The sequence below is a fragment of the Haemaphysalis longicornis genome, unplaced genomic scaffold (assembly GCF_048455015.1).
Source record: "Haemaphysalis longicornis isolate Haplotype H1 unplaced genomic scaffold, Haemaphysalis longicornis Haplotype H1 scaffold_9, whole genome shotgun sequence".
In the NCBI taxonomy this organism is placed as follows: domain Eukaryota; kingdom Metazoa; phylum Arthropoda; class Arachnida; order Ixodida; family Ixodidae; genus Haemaphysalis; species Haemaphysalis longicornis.
The window spans coordinates 127,158,962-127,178,037 of NW_027526460.1; the positions used below are offsets into that span (position 1 = coordinate 127,158,962).

At 46.6% G+C, this 19,076-nt stretch overlaps 1 protein-coding gene across 1 annotated transcript in view; it reads left to right on the forward strand.

Annotated features, from left to right (window-relative positions):
• The window catches only part of LOC144152791 (uncharacterized), a 78,371-nt gene that overhangs the window by 10,011 nt on the left and 49,284 nt on the right, over positions 1-19,076 (forward strand). Inside the window, exons 3-7 of the mRNA XM_077684253.1 lie at positions 1,830-2,083; positions 4,203-4,347; positions 9,877-10,006; positions 13,836-14,001; positions 15,241-15,389. Of these exons, the coding sequence (XP_077540379.1) occupies positions 1,830-2,083; positions 4,203-4,347; positions 9,877-10,006; positions 13,836-14,001; positions 15,241-15,389 (844 nt within the window). The remainder of the gene's footprint in view (positions 1-1,829; positions 2,084-4,202; positions 4,348-9,876; positions 10,007-13,835; positions 14,002-15,240; positions 15,390-19,076) is intronic.

Here is a 19,076-nt window from a genome sequence, read left to right on the forward strand (position 1 = left end):
CAATTATCTCAATTTACACTATTATAACGATTACATTTGGAACTTCCACGATATCTGCATGTTTGTGGAAATGCAGGGCATTACACGGTCCTGGCTGTGGGGCTACTCGGCAAAGAATGCTACGAATTAAAAGAAGCGTGTGCGTAGCAGAAGCTCCTGCACACATTTATTTCTCATTTACACGTCATACCTGCCCGACCGTTTATTTAAGAAAAACCCTCAAGCTTCACCATCCACTACTAGTGGTGCCTACTAACGATGGATATTTTTGCAGTTAAATAACATAATAACAAATTGCATCTATGGTTGCTTACTTTAAGGACGGTTTTGTGAAACCTGTATAGGTGCAACCAAGCAGCAGTTGTCTACTGCCAATGAAGGACATTCTTGGCATTGCAAAACATACTGGAAACAAGGAAATGGCCCTTGGGGGCATTATGTGTAGACACATGAAACGCACTCTTGCGTATCTCATGTTTGTCCACACTGCAAGCTCAAAGCAGTCTTTTCTGAGTTGCCCCTGGTGCTGCAATGTTGAGCCCTACAGCACCGTTTCTGCTCTCTGCTCCCTGCTGCTTGCATTCGTCCTTGTTTTTTATCGCGGCTGCCTGCGACCACTCTCTTTACTTGTGCAGTCTAAACTCGGGCGTAAGTGTCTCAAGACTGTTGTGATACTCCAAGACGATCGCAATCCGTCTATTGTCCTTTTGTAACCCCCCCCTTCTATGTTGGACGGTCCTGAAACATTGCGAACATATCAAAATAAATAGGGCAGTCGTTATGCTGCATGGTCAACAGCGTCTGTGCCAGGTGTAACTTCTTTGTGTACAGTGGAAAGCTCAGAGTTTCACTGCAAGACTGTGACCCTTTTCCTTTGCTTTTAAATTACCACTATCATTCTATGCATTTACACATCACCGTTGGTATTGCTCTTCATGGAGCCATGGTTCCTGCTATTCCAGAACTTTACATGCAAATCCGGTGAGCGGAAACTTTGTCTGCTCAGTGTCAGCAGGTTTTATTGACACTTGCCCCTTTGTTGAATGCAGCACGCTCGGGTGCTAGCATTGGGTGTTGCTGCAAACTCAGTACTTCATGACAACCTTCGTTATAGTATACTTCTTTGTTCACTATCGTAAAAAGAACAAAAAGGACATTGTGTTTTTTACATGTGTTCTTTGACAGTGCCTGCTCCTGTAAAAATCCCGGCAGAGATTGACAGCATGCATAAATAAATAAATAAATAAATATCCATCTAAGTTTTTTTCTTTTTAAGGATGAGTCTTTCTTGGGCTACTCGGATGCGAAAATTTTGGTCTATCTGTACCTCCATTCAGCCACCCTGCTCAAAGATAAAAAAATTCTTGAATTATCTGGAAACACACTTCGTGGTTGTTGACATTGTTCAGCAAAGAGAAAGCATTAGGCATATTTGAAAAAAAAAAAGTCAATACATAACGAATATTAGTACTGTTTTTTTAATTAATAATAGGCGTGAGCATCTTTTTTTTTTCAGAAATGCAAAACAACACTTTAAAAATGATATTTTAACTACAAAATACGAGAGGTGCTTGCGCCCAAGCCTTGTGCTCGTGTCCTTGAATGACAAGCGCCGCAGTAACAGAAGGTTCCAGCAGATGTTGTGCCAGCAGTGTGAACACATGAAAATTGAATTGAATTCAGCAAACCTCAATTGCATTTACCATGGAAGTACCCAGACCAAGACAGGTGAGGGGGAAATACGCCTGTATCCTGCTTGAGCATGGCAGTTGAGTACGACAAGCGCCCAATGCTGCTGCTCCTAAAGCGGGATATTCTCGGCCGTGCAGGGCGGACGACTTCAACGACCCGTACCACCTGGAGGGCACGTCGACGCTGAACACCATCGAGGCAGTCGACCTGGGCGCGATCCCGGCCGACACCCCGAGTCGCAACTACTCGAGCGACCAGTACCGCATCAACGAGTGGTACCACCACTGGCTGCCGGACCTGACGCGCCGGCAGGACTCCAAGACCACCTACACGGTCCAGATCACCCACTTCAACGGCACCAACGAGACCTTCGTCTGGCACGGGCCCCCAGGCAAGCACCCCTTTCCTGAGGAATTCATCGTACTAGCGAACATTAAGACAGGGACAGAGCTAAAGGGGAGACGAAACACACACTAGATCTTCAACTCGGTCTATGCTGCAGAAACAGGGAAACACCAAAATGTACATGATATTTGAAAGGGTTATCATTCCTTAAGTAGTAACCAACTCGCCCAACTTAGCGCTTTAGTTACCCCTTTCCTTCTGACCTTTTTCTCATACCGGGTCATTGGGCGGAGCAGTTGGGAAGCATAAATACCGCATATAGGAGCGCACTTATGAGCTTTGCACTTTCCTTTCCTTTGTTTTGTTTTCGTTCCCTCGATGTGACCCAACGAGTGGAATTGCCTGTGGGTCTGCTCAAAGCGTGCGGGGCTGTCGTCAACTTGGGGAGAGTTCTTCCTTTTCAAGCAAACTTGGGAATATGCGGTGCAGCGAGGAACATGACGGAAAAGAGGTTGGTATGGTGAAATCACCAACCTTTGTGGAGGGTGTTTAGACTAGCAGCCAACCTCTGTGGCACTAACTTGTTTAAAAACTGTAAGTGGGCAGTGCTGGTGGGGTGATGCAGTGAAGCACACTTTTGCAAAGTGTGCTACGGCTGTTTAAAAACTGTAAGTGGGCAGTGCTGGTGGGGTGATGCAGTGAAGCACACTTTTGCAAAGTGTGCTACGGCTACAGCGAGTGTGTCAGGGCTATGGGCAAGTGATGCTGGCAAAGGCAGCTGGCAGCCAACAACTGATGCTTATTTTTTAGCTGTGATTCATGTGAAAGGTCAAAAACTTGTTTTGGTGAGAGGATTTGTTTTCGTTTTTTACGAAAGAATATTTCATTAAATCCAATCGCATTTATTTACTTCATTAAAACTGGACCAAGAAGGCATTGAAGCTGCAGGAATTGGAACTGGCAGCGAAGCTTACTTCATTACACAACGGGTATTTTGCTATAAGGGTGTTCGTTATGAGTGCACTGCAGCTCAAAAGTTGGTTGCAGATTGGTGGGAGCTAGTCGGATTTGAACTAATCAGGCAGGTGAACTCTTCTGCATTGCGTTAGTCTGTGATTGCTTTCAGACACAGCTTATTGTCTTTCAGCGTCTAGGCTTGAACTGTGCGTGAGTCAAACTGCAAGGTTAGGACTTCTGTTCATCCCAGACTGTTGAATCCAGGCTGAAAACCCAGTCATTTTAAGTAGCCTCTCACTATGGCGTACTTAATGGTGTACCTTATTGGATATTGTTAAAGCCTGCATATACAACACGTTACAATTTTGATTAACGTGTAGCGCCACCTTTGGTGCGCATCAGTTTTCTGACCGTCAGGCCTTGCAATCTGCCGGACAACAAAAACAAAATGCCTCAATTATATGTACTATCAAGCTTAGCTCATGCCCATTACACAGACCTCAAAGCTTCCAGCAGAGGGGTGCGTTCAAGCTATGCACCGTGATCTGCAAGGTGCCTTTCATTTCATTGTGCAGTCGGTCTTACATTGTCAAGCTAAAGGTAGTGCTGCGTGTGTCGTTGTTTGCCGCCTCTGTGTCGTCATCTCTCTTGCGCTATACATGCTGGGCTGTTAATCAAACTGCAAAACAAATTTGCCGACGCAACACTCCTTCCACAATGAACAAACAAGCAACATTTATTAGCAGACTTGGCTCTAGGCGGAACAGGGACAAGAGATGGGCGGGAAGGATGAAGACATCAGTAATGACCTGACTTAAAGGCGTCAGGGACAAAGCTCTGTAATGAGCTTAGAATCTCTTCGACACGGTCCTTAGGAAGCGTCCGATCCTCGCATCTCATGACCCATGCAGGTGGGAGTGTTGATTAATCCCCTACAAGACTGCCTTTCCGTACATCATGTTCATTGGTAGGCCTGCATACACAGCGCCAGTGAGAAGCAGGTCGGGACAGGAAAGCTGCTGCAGTTGATGGTAGATAATGGCTATCCTTTCTAAATAGTTATCCGTTAGTATTGACGACCCAAGGATCATCTTCTGAACGCTCGGAGAAAGAGGTGGAGCGGGACGCGTCGTCGTCTTTCACGAGGCTATACCCCCCTCTGACGGTGGTCCACCTCCCCCTGCACCCTTCCCACCCCCCCTGTGCAGCCCCGTCGGACAACCCGGGCCCCGTGAAGTGGTCCAAGCCGTACTTTGACTGCGAGCGGTCGGACAAGTGGGTGTACGGGGCCACCTCCCCCATCCCGGACATCTACCCCCGGCACACCCAGTGGCGGCACATCGAGATCCCCAAGTGAGCCAATTCTGTCTCTTTGCGTCCCCCCCTTTATTTTTCTCCCCCCTTCCTTGCGATTCTACCTGGGGAAGCAGCTTTACCGAAACGTCAGTTTAGGCGTTTGAATCCTGATTACAATAAATATTGAGCTTGAGTTGACCCAGGACACATGTCAGACCTCTTCTAGATGTCGTTTAACAGTTTCGCTGACCTTAGAGCTTCGTTCCTCCCTTCAGTGTAACATTTTAGTGAATTTTAGTGAACTCCTCTGAGCCGAATGTCATCTAACTGCATCATGTGGCAGTTTAGTACTGGGAAAAAAAATTCTGTAGGCATCAAAACCTATCGTTTGGAAAAGAAAGGTACAATACAGAGTAAAAGAAATATCAGGCAGTTTGCGAAATAAATGGGGTAAAACAAGAAAACTGTTGTGTTATTACACGCAAAGCGGAAAATAAATCTGCCAGGAAACAGGAAAAAGGGCTCATGCCCCTATCCTTCACAGAAAATAACTAAATAATTTCACTGTTGCTGAGAGCAAAAAAAGATAAATGATAAGTCAAGTAAGTAGTAACATTGAATGATGATAAATAAGTAATAACTAAACGCTAAGATAAATGCTGCCATGTCGTTCTGCACGACTTCTAATACCACCCAAAAATGTTCAAGGCCTCCAGGCACCCTGCCAGGGGTAGAGAAGTCGCCCAACATGCTACCCCACATACTAAATAGATTGGAAATTGTCACACACCTCCAGCAATGCAAAACAAAACAGAGAACACTAATGGAGTGATCGAGGCAGGGCCTAAAAGCAGGGACTAGCTGTCAAAGGTGCCGAAATTTCTCTCAGGAAACTGGTTTGGCTGTATGTGAAGCTTTGTGGTTAGCCTACTGTGGTCATGTCACCCCCTCAGCTGAGCAGCTGAGCATATTAGTCGCCCTGAGCTGACATCGTTCCTAGGGTATTTTGTGGCGAGTACCGTTTGCAGCAAGATTTAGTTGGTTAGGGCGAAGGCCAGAGGCTTTGCAGAACAAAATCTGTTTTTTTTTTGTTTTTTTTTCTCCTTTTGAGAGAGGTGTACTGTGGTAGGTGCCAACACTTGGCAGCATCGCCGGAATCTTCTTTCAAAATGTAGAAATGAGGGGGATGGTCCAGAACACCGCTGTGGATATGCGCTTTCCCCGCTCAGCTGCTTCAGTTGTCTCGTAAGGCTACGTGAAGGTTCTTGGAGGAAGGAAGCTGCTTGTGGCAAACTCTTTGCGCGGTCGACTGCTTGGTGCGTTCACTCGCTCACTACCGCTTGTGCTGTTGTGTGGCTGTTTGTTTTGATGTCAGAGGAGTGGCTTAAATTGATGTCATACCTTGGAACCTACTTGTCCGGGTGATCCTCTTTTCCATCTAATGGTCTGGGCTGTCGCTGAAGTAGAAAGGCTATCTGTACAAGCTGATTTTGCCTATTGCCGAAACACAGGTGATACACAAATTGTGTATGGGTGGGCCGTTGTGCTCCAAGAATAAACACGGTCCGGCTACAAAAGGCACTAAAGCGTTCGAATACAGTTAAACCTCGATATAACGAAGTCGTACTCGCGGGCGAAAATTTCGTTAAATCGAGAATTTCGTAAAATCGAGTTTTCGATTTTACAGTTAATTTAACCAGTTATTGAGGTTTCAAAACCTTGCCCATCACTCAGAAACAACTGCTATGTAGTTACCTCTCCACTTATAGCGAAATTTGTACTAAAACTGGCCGCGAAACTTGTGTGAATTAAGAGCTTCAACACTTAGGCAATGGAATTCGGATACCCGACCGTAGTTCGTGTCGTCGTAAAACCGGTGCTTTTTCCGCAACGCCTCATTAAATATGATAGCAGACTAGGTTTCCACTTTTTTCTTTTTTCCATTTCGGTCACTACTAAACGCCGCTGTTAGTCAATTGAACCCGCGTCCAAGCCCCGTGAACTTTACCCCGGCGAGGTGCTGGTTCGAAGTTACGCCTCTTTTCGTCCGTTCAGTGGTAGGCTTAGGCGCGGCGTTGAGGGGTGCGGCGGGCCAACAGCGGAAGGGTGCTATAAAGCTTTCAAAAGACTTTTTTCATGCACAAAGGCTCTGCAGTATGGGCGCGTGATGCAACCATGACACTCGAGATAAAGCCATGATTGAGAGTTGAGCGGAGTACACACGGATTGCTTCACTTTGTGGAGCAGCGCTTACGTGCTCCCGCTAAAGCGGAAAGCTTACATTAAATATCTTCTGGCCAAATTTGATTAAGCAATTACTTTTATGCCCGCTGAGCCCCGAAGAAACCGATTTCTCCGCATCGCAGCTGTCTAATGAACACGTATTGACCACGTTCGGAGAGCAATTTATTGCCACCAGCACTCGATGTTAAAGCCGTAGTGAAGAAGTCCGTAAGCAGTGCTTGGCGTTTCTTGACTAGGGTGGGCTTTACTTGACACTCGTATGCTGACAGCACTAACAAGGCTTGCTCTTAAACATTCGCGTGCGCCTGCGTGCCTCCGCTGAACGTCGATGGCATCCATCACTTCAATGGCCTTCGGTTTCACCGACACTTCCTCAGGCTCTTGTTCGGAACACTTTTCTTTCCGTTGGAGTGCTCGTGCTGCTTATAAGACTCATCTAATGATGGACGAACAAAATATTAATGTGGTTATCAGCGAGCACAACCTAGAGCAGCACCGTGAGCAAGGATGCGTAGAAAAAAACACTTGAAGTAGGCTTCGGCAGCCTAAGCATAGGGGGCGCTGGCGTAGGCAACGATGGAGACGTCAAAATGGTGGCCACACTATTAAACCGTCCGTGACCGCTAATGGTTTTTGAGCAGCTTCTTTCATCACTTTTAATTGTTGTCAACCGCATAATTCACCGCTTTTCTTTCATTTTAGCCTTTTTAGAGTTAATGTGAGTACTGAATGTTTTCAATGTAGGCTCTGAGAGGCAAAATAAAACGTGCCTCGACCGGAATTTCGTTCTTCCTTTCTCGCCATGACTTCGTTAAATCGAAAGCGCCGCACGAAATTACTTCGTAAAATCGAGATAAAAATACAGGTATTTAGCAAAATTTTGATAAAAAACTTGAAAAAATTCGTTATATCGCGAATTTCGTTGAATCGAGGTTCGTTATATCGAGGTTCAACTGTATTTCTTTTTGTTTTAAAACTTACGCATCGTGGTTAATATTTCTTTATGTGTATTTCTGAATGTACTGAACACCAAGTTGCTTTATAGGGTAGTCTGCAGGATAGGAAGACATGCTTCTATGCTGTTTTAAACACAGCTCTACGTACAATGCTTTGTTGTGCTCAATGTTGCGCACTTCCTGTGAGCCCTGACGGATGGAAGGACAACAAAGCAAGTTTTTTGTGATGTCCAGAAAATGTCACCATAGTATCTTTAGCTACTATCTCTGGTTTCAAGCACAATATATTAAATGAGCAATTGCTACCCTGTGTGTGTGTATGGCAACAGCTGTCAGACTGTAAATGTGTATCACGGTTCCGGTGGTTGCAGAGGTAATTTTCAATTTCAAGTCTCTAACAACATCAGTGTATATAGTACAGCAACATTTTTCTCCCCATATTTTTGTCTTTGTTAAGCACCAGTTGCAATGCATGAAGTTGGGTTTGCTGCTAAGCAGGTGCTTCTTCCTGGCACGCAAATGGTACAAGGCAGAAGCTCACTTACCGTGCTTTGACGAGGCTTTGTAAAAGGGCCAGGCGGTTGTGTGAAAGTGTACGGAACAGGCGTGCAAGCATCTTCAAGGGGTGAAGGGAAATCGCCCTGTCGTGTTTTGGCTTTTCTTCCCACTTTGTGCGAGGTCTGCGTCGCTGTTGCCAACCCATGAGCAGGTAACTGTTCTAGACAAAAAACTAGAGGTGGTGCCGCATGCATCAATTGTGTACATGTGTTACATCAGGTTCAAAGAAACTTCCTGAGAAAATAAATTTAAATTGAAAATTGTTTCCATATCAGAAATTTTCGTCACCGGTTACCAAAAGTGCAGTCTTTGAGTTCATGTTATACTGCGTAAAAATGTTTGCCTGTCCGCTGCACTATTTTTTCCCTCCACTTCCTTTCTTTGTTTTGGTTTTTAATTTAAGTGAGTTCATGACGTAGCACTGGGTAGCGCATAGGAGTCACTGTGTTATTAGTATCAAAAGAGTGTTCTTTTTGTTGCGACTGATCCCTAGTTGGCATTGTGCGTACACTGTAGCGACGTTGTCATCCCACCGCTGACAACCCGTTCTTGCGTACGAGAAGGCCGACCCGAGCCGAGCTCCGTCGCCTCCTACATACGTGTGGTAGCGTGGTGTGAAGCGAGCGGCCAGCCGCTGTTGCAGCCGTGAAGAAGTCCAGAAGCCGTAGGCTAATGTAACTGTTTACTTCATAGCGAGAGGTGAGCCGAAGCCAAAGAACAACGCCCCGATGGGCGAGGTAACAGTACAGGACTCGAGCAGAGTGACAGCAATGATTTACTGCTCAAACAGGAATGGAATATAGCGCTCACGGGGGTCGTATTTATACCCAAAAGCGTCAACGGTCAAAACAGCGTTCCCTTTAGATTGTGCACACGCCACGAACGTCACAGACACACACCACACTCCTTCCAGAGTTTGTGAGCAGTCGGTAGTAGCGGCGCACGCTGAGTCTGAGAGAGAGGAGAGAGGAGGACTCTGCTGCGGACGCGGGGCTTCCGTGTCCTTGGGGCACGTTGAAGCCTGCTTCGTCGGCAGCCGCCGAAGTTTGAAACGCGCTGAGAGATAGGCGCCAGAGACCCGGGCTTGTCGAGACGTGACAAGCATGAGTCACCGACACGGGAGGGCTTGCTTGAAAGGCGCACGTAGTGGAGGCTTCGCCGCACAGCTGAGGAGTGTTGAGACAAAGCCCAACGGCGGGCTCAATTGTAACAGCACCAACTACTGCTGGAGAGTATAGGGGGTAATGTGTGATGCCTGTTTATCCCCTGACCCTCGTTGCTGTTGTTATGCGCTGTCCTCCAGAGACTTCTTGCGTGTCTTGTTTCAAAGCAAGAACTGAGGGGGCAAATGCACAGAGGGCAGTGTGGGAGTGGTGTGCGCGCGGACGCGCACACGCACGAGAAGGGGAATTATTGCACCCGCAACCCCCTCCCTCACTCTCCTTTTCCCTCGGCTCTTATTTGTAAGTGCTCGTGTGATTTGTATTTGGTGCACAGGTCGGATGCGCAGTTTCTAAGTTGCCTAAACAGGAGAAAGTTATAGGGATGCTCGTTTTTATGAGGGCGAATAGACAGTTAGTTTTACTTCAATCTAGAAGGCTAGGTTCATGGGCCTGGGGCGAGGTTGAGAGTGAAGTGCCGAACTTCTTTGCACAGTAAAAGGAAAAACAAATTCTATTATTTGGAGTTTTGCATTGTTAACTAACTCGGATACTGTGGGCATTCAAGCATAGAATGGAACGATTGGCGCACTGATTGTTCGATTCGAACTCTAAGCTGGAGTAATAAGTGTTTGCGCATTCCTAACTGCTCCTCCACTGTGGTGCAGGTACGTGGCGGTGGCGGTGATGGAGCTGGACTTTGACCGGCTGGACATCAACCAGTGCCCCATCGGGGACGGCAACCCCCGGCCCAACTACTTTGCCGGCACCTCCCGCTGCAAGAACGACACCACTGAGGTGCGTGTACTATAGCACGAGGATGCTTGCACCCTGGCGGCCTTGAACTGTGAGGACTGATTGGAGATGTTCTTGCCCGCACTTCCTCTCCTCTCTCCCTGAGTAATGAAGTTACTAATGTTGGGTAACTTCATTGGTAGCGGCGGTAGCAAAATTGTTAAAACTCTTTTCTTTCGCTACCGTCGGAAAATTGACCAATTTTTAGGTGTCCCAGAAAACATTTTTGTCCTGCTAAAAAATTGGTTAGGCACTGATTACAGGAACACAAAATGCAGAATATTTAACGGCCTTTCCAATAACACCAGTTTTTAAAATGTTTTTACATATCATAGGTGTGAAAAAAATATCACAATCAAAATTTTTGTCAAATTGTCGAAAAAAAATGATAAAAAAGGAGTTGTGTATATCAAATCACCGGTAGTATAGAAAAAAATTAGAATATGCATTTTATAGGGACACATTTCAAAAACACGCCCTAGAAAAAATGTCGACTTGTGTGGAACAGTTTGTCAGATGTATAAAAAAAAATGTTAGCACGCACGGTGCTCGTGTCATGCGGTGAAGCCCAACCTCCAATTCAAAATGTGCAATTCCGGGTGGTTCCCTGGAATAAATCTGGCGGTTTGACATTATCAAAGGCACCAATTTGCCCCCAGATAAAGTAAAAACATCTTGTCAATGACTGACTTTGCATTTACAGCGAGCACAATATTAGCACGCAATGCGAGAAAAAAACATGCATGAAGTTGAAAATGGAACGCCGTGGTTGATGCTTGTTGACGTTCACGGTCAGTTATCTCTCAAAACATAAAGCTGAGCTTTATTATCACCTTCTTACTCGCAATTGTAGCCTTGCTTGCAAAAATGAGGTACGGTGCGCTAGAATCGTGCCCCGTGATCTTTGGCCGAGTAGCAGTTGCACGATTAAAAAGATCAACACAACGAGCCTCCTCTATTGCAGCGCCATCTAACAGCTTTAAAATGAAACAGTACAAAAACTTATCGGAGACTGCGTCCGAATAGACAGTTCGACTAAGCAGCAACACTAGACACCCGGAGATACCTTCGTATGGAAACGAAACTGGAAGGCGAACAGCTGGCAGTGTAAGGCTGATTAAGCGCTGTCCTTGGCGGAACAGATATCTGGCGGCTGGGTGTGATCTTTTGACTTGCATCTGAAGTTCTTATCGCAGAAATCGGGTTAGGATGGGGGGAAATCAGGAGCGGCGTGCTTTGTTCGAGGATCAGTCGCGGATGCTCAAGGCGCCATGGGAGGTAGCCTTGAAGTTTGGTAACTGCGTAGTAGCGCTAAATATGAATTTCGCGATGCAGAAACGAAACCGAAACTGTTGTAAACTGTTCGCGAATTGTCCTGGGGTAAATAGAACTACCACACCACTTAGAACAACGTGCGCAAAGGCAATAAAACTGCCTAAAATCATAAAGAAGCTTTGCAAACAGGCACTGCTTGACATTTTCAGCCGATTTCTGGGATTATTACTGTCAGAGTGCGAACCTGACGATTGAATATCGTTTGCTGGTTCACCATTCACGCCCTGATAGCAAAAAACAAACGCTGGTGCAGAGTAATTACGAGTGGCACGCATTCTTTGTTGGTAGCAGTGACGTGCGATGACCACACCCCTTTTCCACACCCAGGTGATTCAAACGCGTGTCAAAAATCACGTTTTCGTTACAAAAATGAAAACAAAACTGGTTTTGAAAGGCCATTTTCTGATCTAACTTCAAACAGCTTTACTTGTTCGAGCAACGCCTGGAACGCTATGAAAAGGCGCTCCCAAAGTATCGACCAAATTGAACGGTTTTGAATAGGCACGGTAGCGAAAGAGTAAAGAGCCGTGTCCCCCTGTAATGCATGTAATCAAATAAATTGAATATTTAGATGAAGTCTTCTTGTGTGCAATGCATAATTTCATTTATCCACGTTCATTCAAACAACTATCTCTTTTCATTTTCAAACCTCAAAATAGAAATGTTCAAAGTTTTCAAATAGTGCTATTTGAATCGGAGAGAATTTGAATATGCATTGCATTATTTGCTTAAATGTTTGAAAGTTTTGAATAACAAATACTTCTATTTCATATGCAATACCATAGCACAAACTCACGAAAAAGCAGGGCAGGTAGTCACCTAAAGAGGCCACGAAGAAAACATACAAGTTTGGTTTGTTTAAAGGAGTACTGACACGAAATTTCTCGCTTTCAGTTTTTATGCTGTAAAGAATACCTGTGGTCCCAGTAATTACGAAAATCGAACCGAAAGGCGTCAGCCACCAACATATAATTAATTATAGCACGTTTATTGCAACCACTTTCAAATTCGGTCGCCGCGCGGGTAAATGGCCATTCGAAGGAGAGCCTGCAAGCGGACTGCCTGACGTCACGGTCTCCGTGACGTCGGACCGTGACGTCATGGTCTCCGTGACGTCAGGGACGTTCGCTGCATCGTCTGCTACGGATTGCACGCGGTTCACACTAAAGCGCTGGACACATGTACGATTTGTACACTGGATTCGCATGCGACTGATCGTTACGACTGTCACCACGACTAGTCGTACGCGTGAATTTGAGACACATGACCCGATGCGTGCATGCGATGCGTCGTCGGCGTCGCTCCGCCCACCGTTTTTGCTCCATGGTCAACTACGACTATCGCTGAGCTGAATTTGTAGATCCCGCGCGTTTAATCGCAAAAAATGGATAAAGCAGGCAATCGTGAAGCGTTTCCTGCCTTCGGAAACAGTTCGCGCACACGCCGGCCGCGCCTGCCAGCTCGGACACTCAGCGGCTCGATCCGGCGCAGACCACGGTAGCAAGACGGTAGCAACCGCTTGTCGCTGCTCTTCTGAATCAATCTGATCGTTAAAATGAAGTTCCACATGCGAGAAAGTAGGTGTTAGTGTGGTGAAAAATTGTGCTTGGGATTGTTATCAGGGCTTATTTTAAAAGCGGCGATCAGATATCTGCCGCGATGCAAGCGTATACGCTGACCGGCCCCCCGCGGCGCGCGGCGGGCGGTGCGCCGACCGGTCGAGAGATGGCAATACCTGCGCGGAAACGTGAAGTGCGCACTTCGCAAGCCTTGCTCACAGCGGTACCGCAGCCAAGCCAAACCTCCTATCGAAGCGAGACCGCCCACAACAACAGCGCAGGCTATCGCTTCCGGTTCCGGACACAACTGTATGACGTCATGCTGAATCGGCCGCAAAATCGCGGATAGCCTGACGTCACACCCTAAGCGATTTCGCTAGTGCTGCCGATTTGTAATAGTTCGCGGCCAGGGCAACTAAAATCGATTTTTGATGCGTTTCCAGCCTCGGATCGCTCCAAAAATTTCTGTGGGTAATCTGTACAAACTACTGAAGCCAATTATATCGTTATTTAGGCCTCTAAATTTGGTGTCAGTACTCCTTTAAAAAGACTGCTTTCTCCCGAAAACAGCAATACCAATTTTATCATTAACTTCAAACAAATAATCAAAATATTAAATAAAACAGATGAATATGAATTTTTCAATATTTCTGGCATTTTTCAGTTAAAAAAAGTTTTGTGACTGGATTAGAGCTGAGAGACTTACCAAAGGCTTAGCTCTTTCAAATTGAACAAAGTTAAGTTTTGTCTTCACGGCCCCTTTAAAAAAAACAAAGTTTTGTGCATGTCTATGTGTGCGTGCACGAGTGCGTGTGCGAGAAAAAGAGAGAAAGAATAGTGTCTGAAGAATTGCCTTGGTGGTTCTTGAAAGTTTTAAATAACCCGCAAAGTGTGAAGTCTAAAGTTCAACCGGCTCTCTTCTTGCCTCGTCCTCCCAGTGTGAGCCGGTGCACGGCTACGGCTTCCGGCGGGGCGGTTACCAGTGCCGGTGCCGTCCAGGGTACCGGCGTCCACGGATAGTGCGCAACCCATACCACGGGGAACTGATCGAGCGAGCCACGGAGCACTACTATCGCACAAGCTTCAACTGCGAGAAGATTGGCTGTGAGTGGCAGTCTCATCCGACAGGGCTGGAGCAAAGACTTGCTCAACAAAAACTCTGTTCATGAAGGAAAAAAAGAAAAAGAAAAAAGTTAGGGGGAAGGGGTTTGGAAAAAGAAGAATACGCAAACCTTCATATGTGAATGCCGATGTTTCTGTTGTTACAGGCAAGATGATGGGCGGTTTTAGCATTGACCAAGTCCTGTTATTGCGCTTTATTATTGTTACGCACATTCGTGTGCTTAATCTTCATATTCTGTGTCCTTGCCAATTCTGGCAAAGAGGGATTAACAGTACAAAATTTCCATGGCTGTACTAAACTGTACTGTACTGAACTAAAACACAACAGCGGCTGTTAAACCAAGACTAATGGGCTGAGAACTAAGAAAGCGTCTAAAAATTGGGGGCTGTTTTGCCCCCTCTCAGCGGTGGTCTTATGGAGGAGTGATCAGCCCCCAGGGGTCTTTGGAATCAGTGCATGCCACTCCCCAGCCCTAAAGCAATAACACAAAAAGTATAGCAAGCACTGTATTGGATGCACAGCATAGCCGATAGGAAATAAAGTAAGTGTTCCCTGAAGGTTATTCAGGGTCCTTGTCATCCGGCTGTCCCTCTACAAACCGGTTTACTCTTGCTGCTTCTACAAGTCCCCTGCTCACATACACGCTCACACACATGCTAATACAGAAAGTAAGAAGGAAGGTTAAGACAGTGCATGAAAGGCAGGGAGGATACAGGGCATTGAAAAATAGTCACAGCCACTTTTGTGCGTGTGTGAAGACTTGTTTCTTGTTCAAATAACCCCAACAGGGCTCACATTTTACGGTCTGTTTTGTTGAACACCAAAATTGGTGCCAGGGCTCACCTGGCTACTGAGCAACAAAGTAAAAATCGGTGTTAGCTTGAGGACAGCTTCTACGAAATGGCGTGTCCAGGGTGACGGGGCTCGTGGCAACATCTGTCGGTGTTCTGAAGATAAGATTTGAGGGGCACACATGGCCTGCTTTGCCTTTTTGGCCAGTAGGGGGCGGGGTATCTGTTGTTCTCCGCGTCTGTATCAGCGTCCCGGAAAAACCAAGCACTTGTACACTGCCCTTGAAACCAAGCACAGGAACTGATTTTTCCTTTTTTTCCTTTTGTGCGCATTTTTTTAAAAATGGTATTGTATTCGGTTGACGTGGGTTTGAGACTTGACTGCCAGCTCTGAAACGACACTTTGCACATCTTTTGTGCCGTGCGCAGACCTGATGGTGCAGACGCAGAACCTGCTGAGGATAGCGGAGGAGGACCGGATCCGCTTCATCGGCATGATGGCCAACCACATGTCCATCCTCAACATCAGCGCGGGCGCCAACAAGGACCCACACACCATCTTCACCTACATGAAGGAGGTGAGGGCCGGGGAGCTATTGCGGGCCGTGTTAGCTGTGGAACTTTACAGTGAGGCGTTCGAATGAATACTTGACCCGTATTGCATTCGTGCTTACTGAACTAATGCCACTTGACTCGAATATGCTTCTCCACTTTGTTTTTCAGCGGCATTCGGTTGAATTTTGTATCGAGCTGAGTGATGATGGCGGAAGGCATTTGTGGCTGTCAAATGTCTTCGGGGAACGGATGTTCGCGCCCTAGTGCTAGTGCCCTTGCGTAACTTTAGGAAAATTGATACTTAAAATGCAGTGCTGAGTTAACATAAACAATTTTTAAATGAGTGTCCAGCTTATTTTTCTGAATTTAAAATACTGCTGCAAGCGTTTATTGAATTATGCTCTCCGTCCCAGCAGTCCAGAGAGAGAGCGGGCATTTTAAGGGGGGACGCGGGTCTTAGAATGGTCAAAAATGGCCAAAATATCGATTTTGAGAAAATCCAATTTTTGGAATTATTGTACCTTCAAGCACCTGCCTTCAAAATATCAACGCGAAATTCCATCGGGAAATACTCTAAAATCATGTTTTGAAACGCCTCGAGGGCCACGAAATGCCCCGAATTGGGCAAAAGTTGCTTCAAATTCCCGCGCGCCCCGCGGGCGAACCAGCCGACCGATCGCCGCCATCTTGGTCTTGTTTTGAAGCTTGTTTCTTTGTGCGCATTTTGCGATATCTCAAAATGGCGTCGCTTGAGTAGAACGACCGCCCTTGCCAGTTTTCCGAAGGCACCTTCTCGGCCGCCGATTGGCTAGAGCGGGCGCGCGCGGTTTGAGTTCGCCATACGACCCCTCCCATTGGTCGGCGCGACTGCTGTCATGGCGGTCGCCATCATGGCGGTCGCCATCATGGCGTCTGCTACGCACGCCTGACGGAGTCCGCTCTTCTGGCGCAGCGCTCGCTTAGAGCAGTTTTTTTTTTACAGTTTCTTTTAATTCTTCCATCGCGTACTTTCGTGAATGATGCCAGGAGACGTACGTTTGAAGAAGACGACCCGTCATGCGCACGGGAAGCGAAAGCGTCGTCCGCCTATCCCAAGGTCGCGTGGTGCGACTTCGGGCCGCTCGACTCCGCCGGATGAGAATCGTTCGCCGCCTCGTATTGCCTCGCCTGCCCCATCGCCTGACCAACCACCTCCGGAATCCATACCTGGTCCAAGCACGTCCTGCCGGCTTGACACGAGGTATTACACGGCGGAGGAGATCGCCGCGCATACGGAACACGCGGACGAGGTCAAGCGCGGAATGGAGACCAAGTCAGCAACGCAGCGGAAATTCGACCTCCTTGAAGTGGATTTGGCGCACTCAGAGGAAGAATCCGGCACAGATTTTGTCTTAGTGGATTTTGCAATGCTGAAGGACCTTTTTGCGCACGTCAGGTGCGGCAAGTGCGGGCTGGCGGCGCTGGATTTGAGGAAGCCTGACCGGCAGTACGGCCTCGCCGTGAAGCTCGAGGTGACGTGCTCGGTTTATGAACACCGTGTGGAACGTTTTTCCTCGCCAAGAACCAAAGGATCTGGCAATATCACTCTTTTTGAAGTGAATATGAGGGCTTTGAAAAGTATTCAAAGCATCGGGAAGGGGGTGACTGCTCTGTCAGATTTTTGTGCTGGTATGAACTTGTCCCACAGAGGCCTGCACCACAAGACATTCCAAGCGCACTTGAGGAAAGTGGTTCAGGTTTGCGAGGACACTGCAGCAGCCTCTGAAGCTGATAGTGTGCGTGCCATCAAGGACTTGTACTCGGACCTTGGTCAGCCGCCAAACAACATAGATGTGATGTTTGATGGCACGTGGATGACAAGGGGACGGTTGTCACACATTGGAGTGGGCTGCATCATTGAAGTGTACACCGGCTTGGTGATTGATCATGTAGTCCTCTCTAACTTTCGCTTAGGTTGCGCCATCGGACCCAAAGCTTCAGATGAGGGCTACGAAGATTGGCTGGCAGACCATGAGTGTCAGCGAAACATTGACTGTGGTGCAGGACGCATGGAGGTAGAGGCAGCCCTGATAACGTTCAAGCGCTCGCTCTTCAAGAATGGGCTGCGGTACACAACCGTGATGTCCGATGGAGATAGCCGCACCATGCACGGCTTGAAGGAAAAAGGCGTCTATGGGTTTATCCCCATAGGCCAAGAAAGTTTGCCTTTCGGCTACATTTATTTTCCCCAAAAGACTCTTTTGAGGGCCAACAACATGATGCATTTGCGGAAAACGCACTGCGCAGTGTCCCACCCCTGTATCCTCTCAAACTTCCAGCATAAAAACCGCGAATGAAATAGCCTCACCAAAGAACAAAAAAAGGGGGCACCTAAAGCAAGTTTCACCCTCATACTTTTGCCGTACACAATATTCTGGGTACCACAGTGCACTGTAATAGATGATGGCACTTCACGAAGGACTGTTGCAGTTTTCACGACGCCAGCAAGACCCCACCAGATTTCACAACGCTAACAAAATGCCAACCGATTCGAAGTCGATAAATTTTGCTAAATTCCTGATGGGGTCCGTTACTTGGCCCTTTGTATCTCCAGTTCTAGTTGACATTTTTGGAATCCAAAGACAGATTTGAAAATGGGAAGAACATGTCTTTGTTACTGGGAAATTTTGAAGCTACACTACTGACGGTTCATCTCATAACACATGGCCAAACTTCAAATGCAGTTTTCTCAGTTTCATATTTTTGGACACTTCCCTCAGCCTTACGCAGCTTTTTGGAAACTTCTTTTTGCTTCCCAAGGTCAATCTTGGTACCATTTTTTTCAGTACAGCCTGAGGCAGCCGATGACATTCTTAGTTTTTCTGTTTAGGCTACGCATAAATAATGACTTGCAGTTATTTTGATGAGCCAAAATATCCAATACTGCCATTTTTTGTACTTGACATATTTTTTTAGGATGCCGTGACTTTAGAGAAAAACGAAGAATGTCATCGGGTATGGGAACTCTCTGGCTATCCATTCATGTAATTAAAAGCGACAAAATGCAATGCGAAAGTTCATTAAAGCTGCGTAAGAAATTACCTAATTGCGGTTTAGACTTTGTATGATAACTTTTGAACTAACAGCACCAGCTCAAATATAATTGCATATTTGAAATCTACAGAGAAAAGCACATCCGTGTGCAAATTTTCATAAGTTTCTACCCATAAATAAAAAAGTTAGTTTTAAGACCCTCATCCCCCCTTAAAGGAGCCATGAAGAGAAAACAAAAGTTTGTTTTATTCGAAAGATTAGGTGTTTCATAGTACCCCAAGCGCTTTCCCGGAAGCAAATGATGCTTTATTCACTGAGAAATAAGGCAATTTAAGCCAAAATTTTAAATCTCCCGCTAAAATTGCACATTTGGTGACGTGAGCAATGGTGTCACACGGGCCGGTCCATGAAACAGATACTTAGTATGTCGACTCCATATAGCACCCACACGCGGGAGTCGACCGAGACGGCGGCCATTTTAAAAATGCTAGTAAAACCTAGTGCACCCGCAGCCCTAGTCATGGAATCGCCTGATCCGGAGAACAAAACTCTCGCCGAGGAGCTCCGGCTTGCATTTAACAACCTCACACCACTTGAACGCTCAACGCTTCTAAGTGCACGAGCGGCAAGAGTTGTGGGATACGCGGTGGACGGGAAAGCGACCATTCCGCGATAGC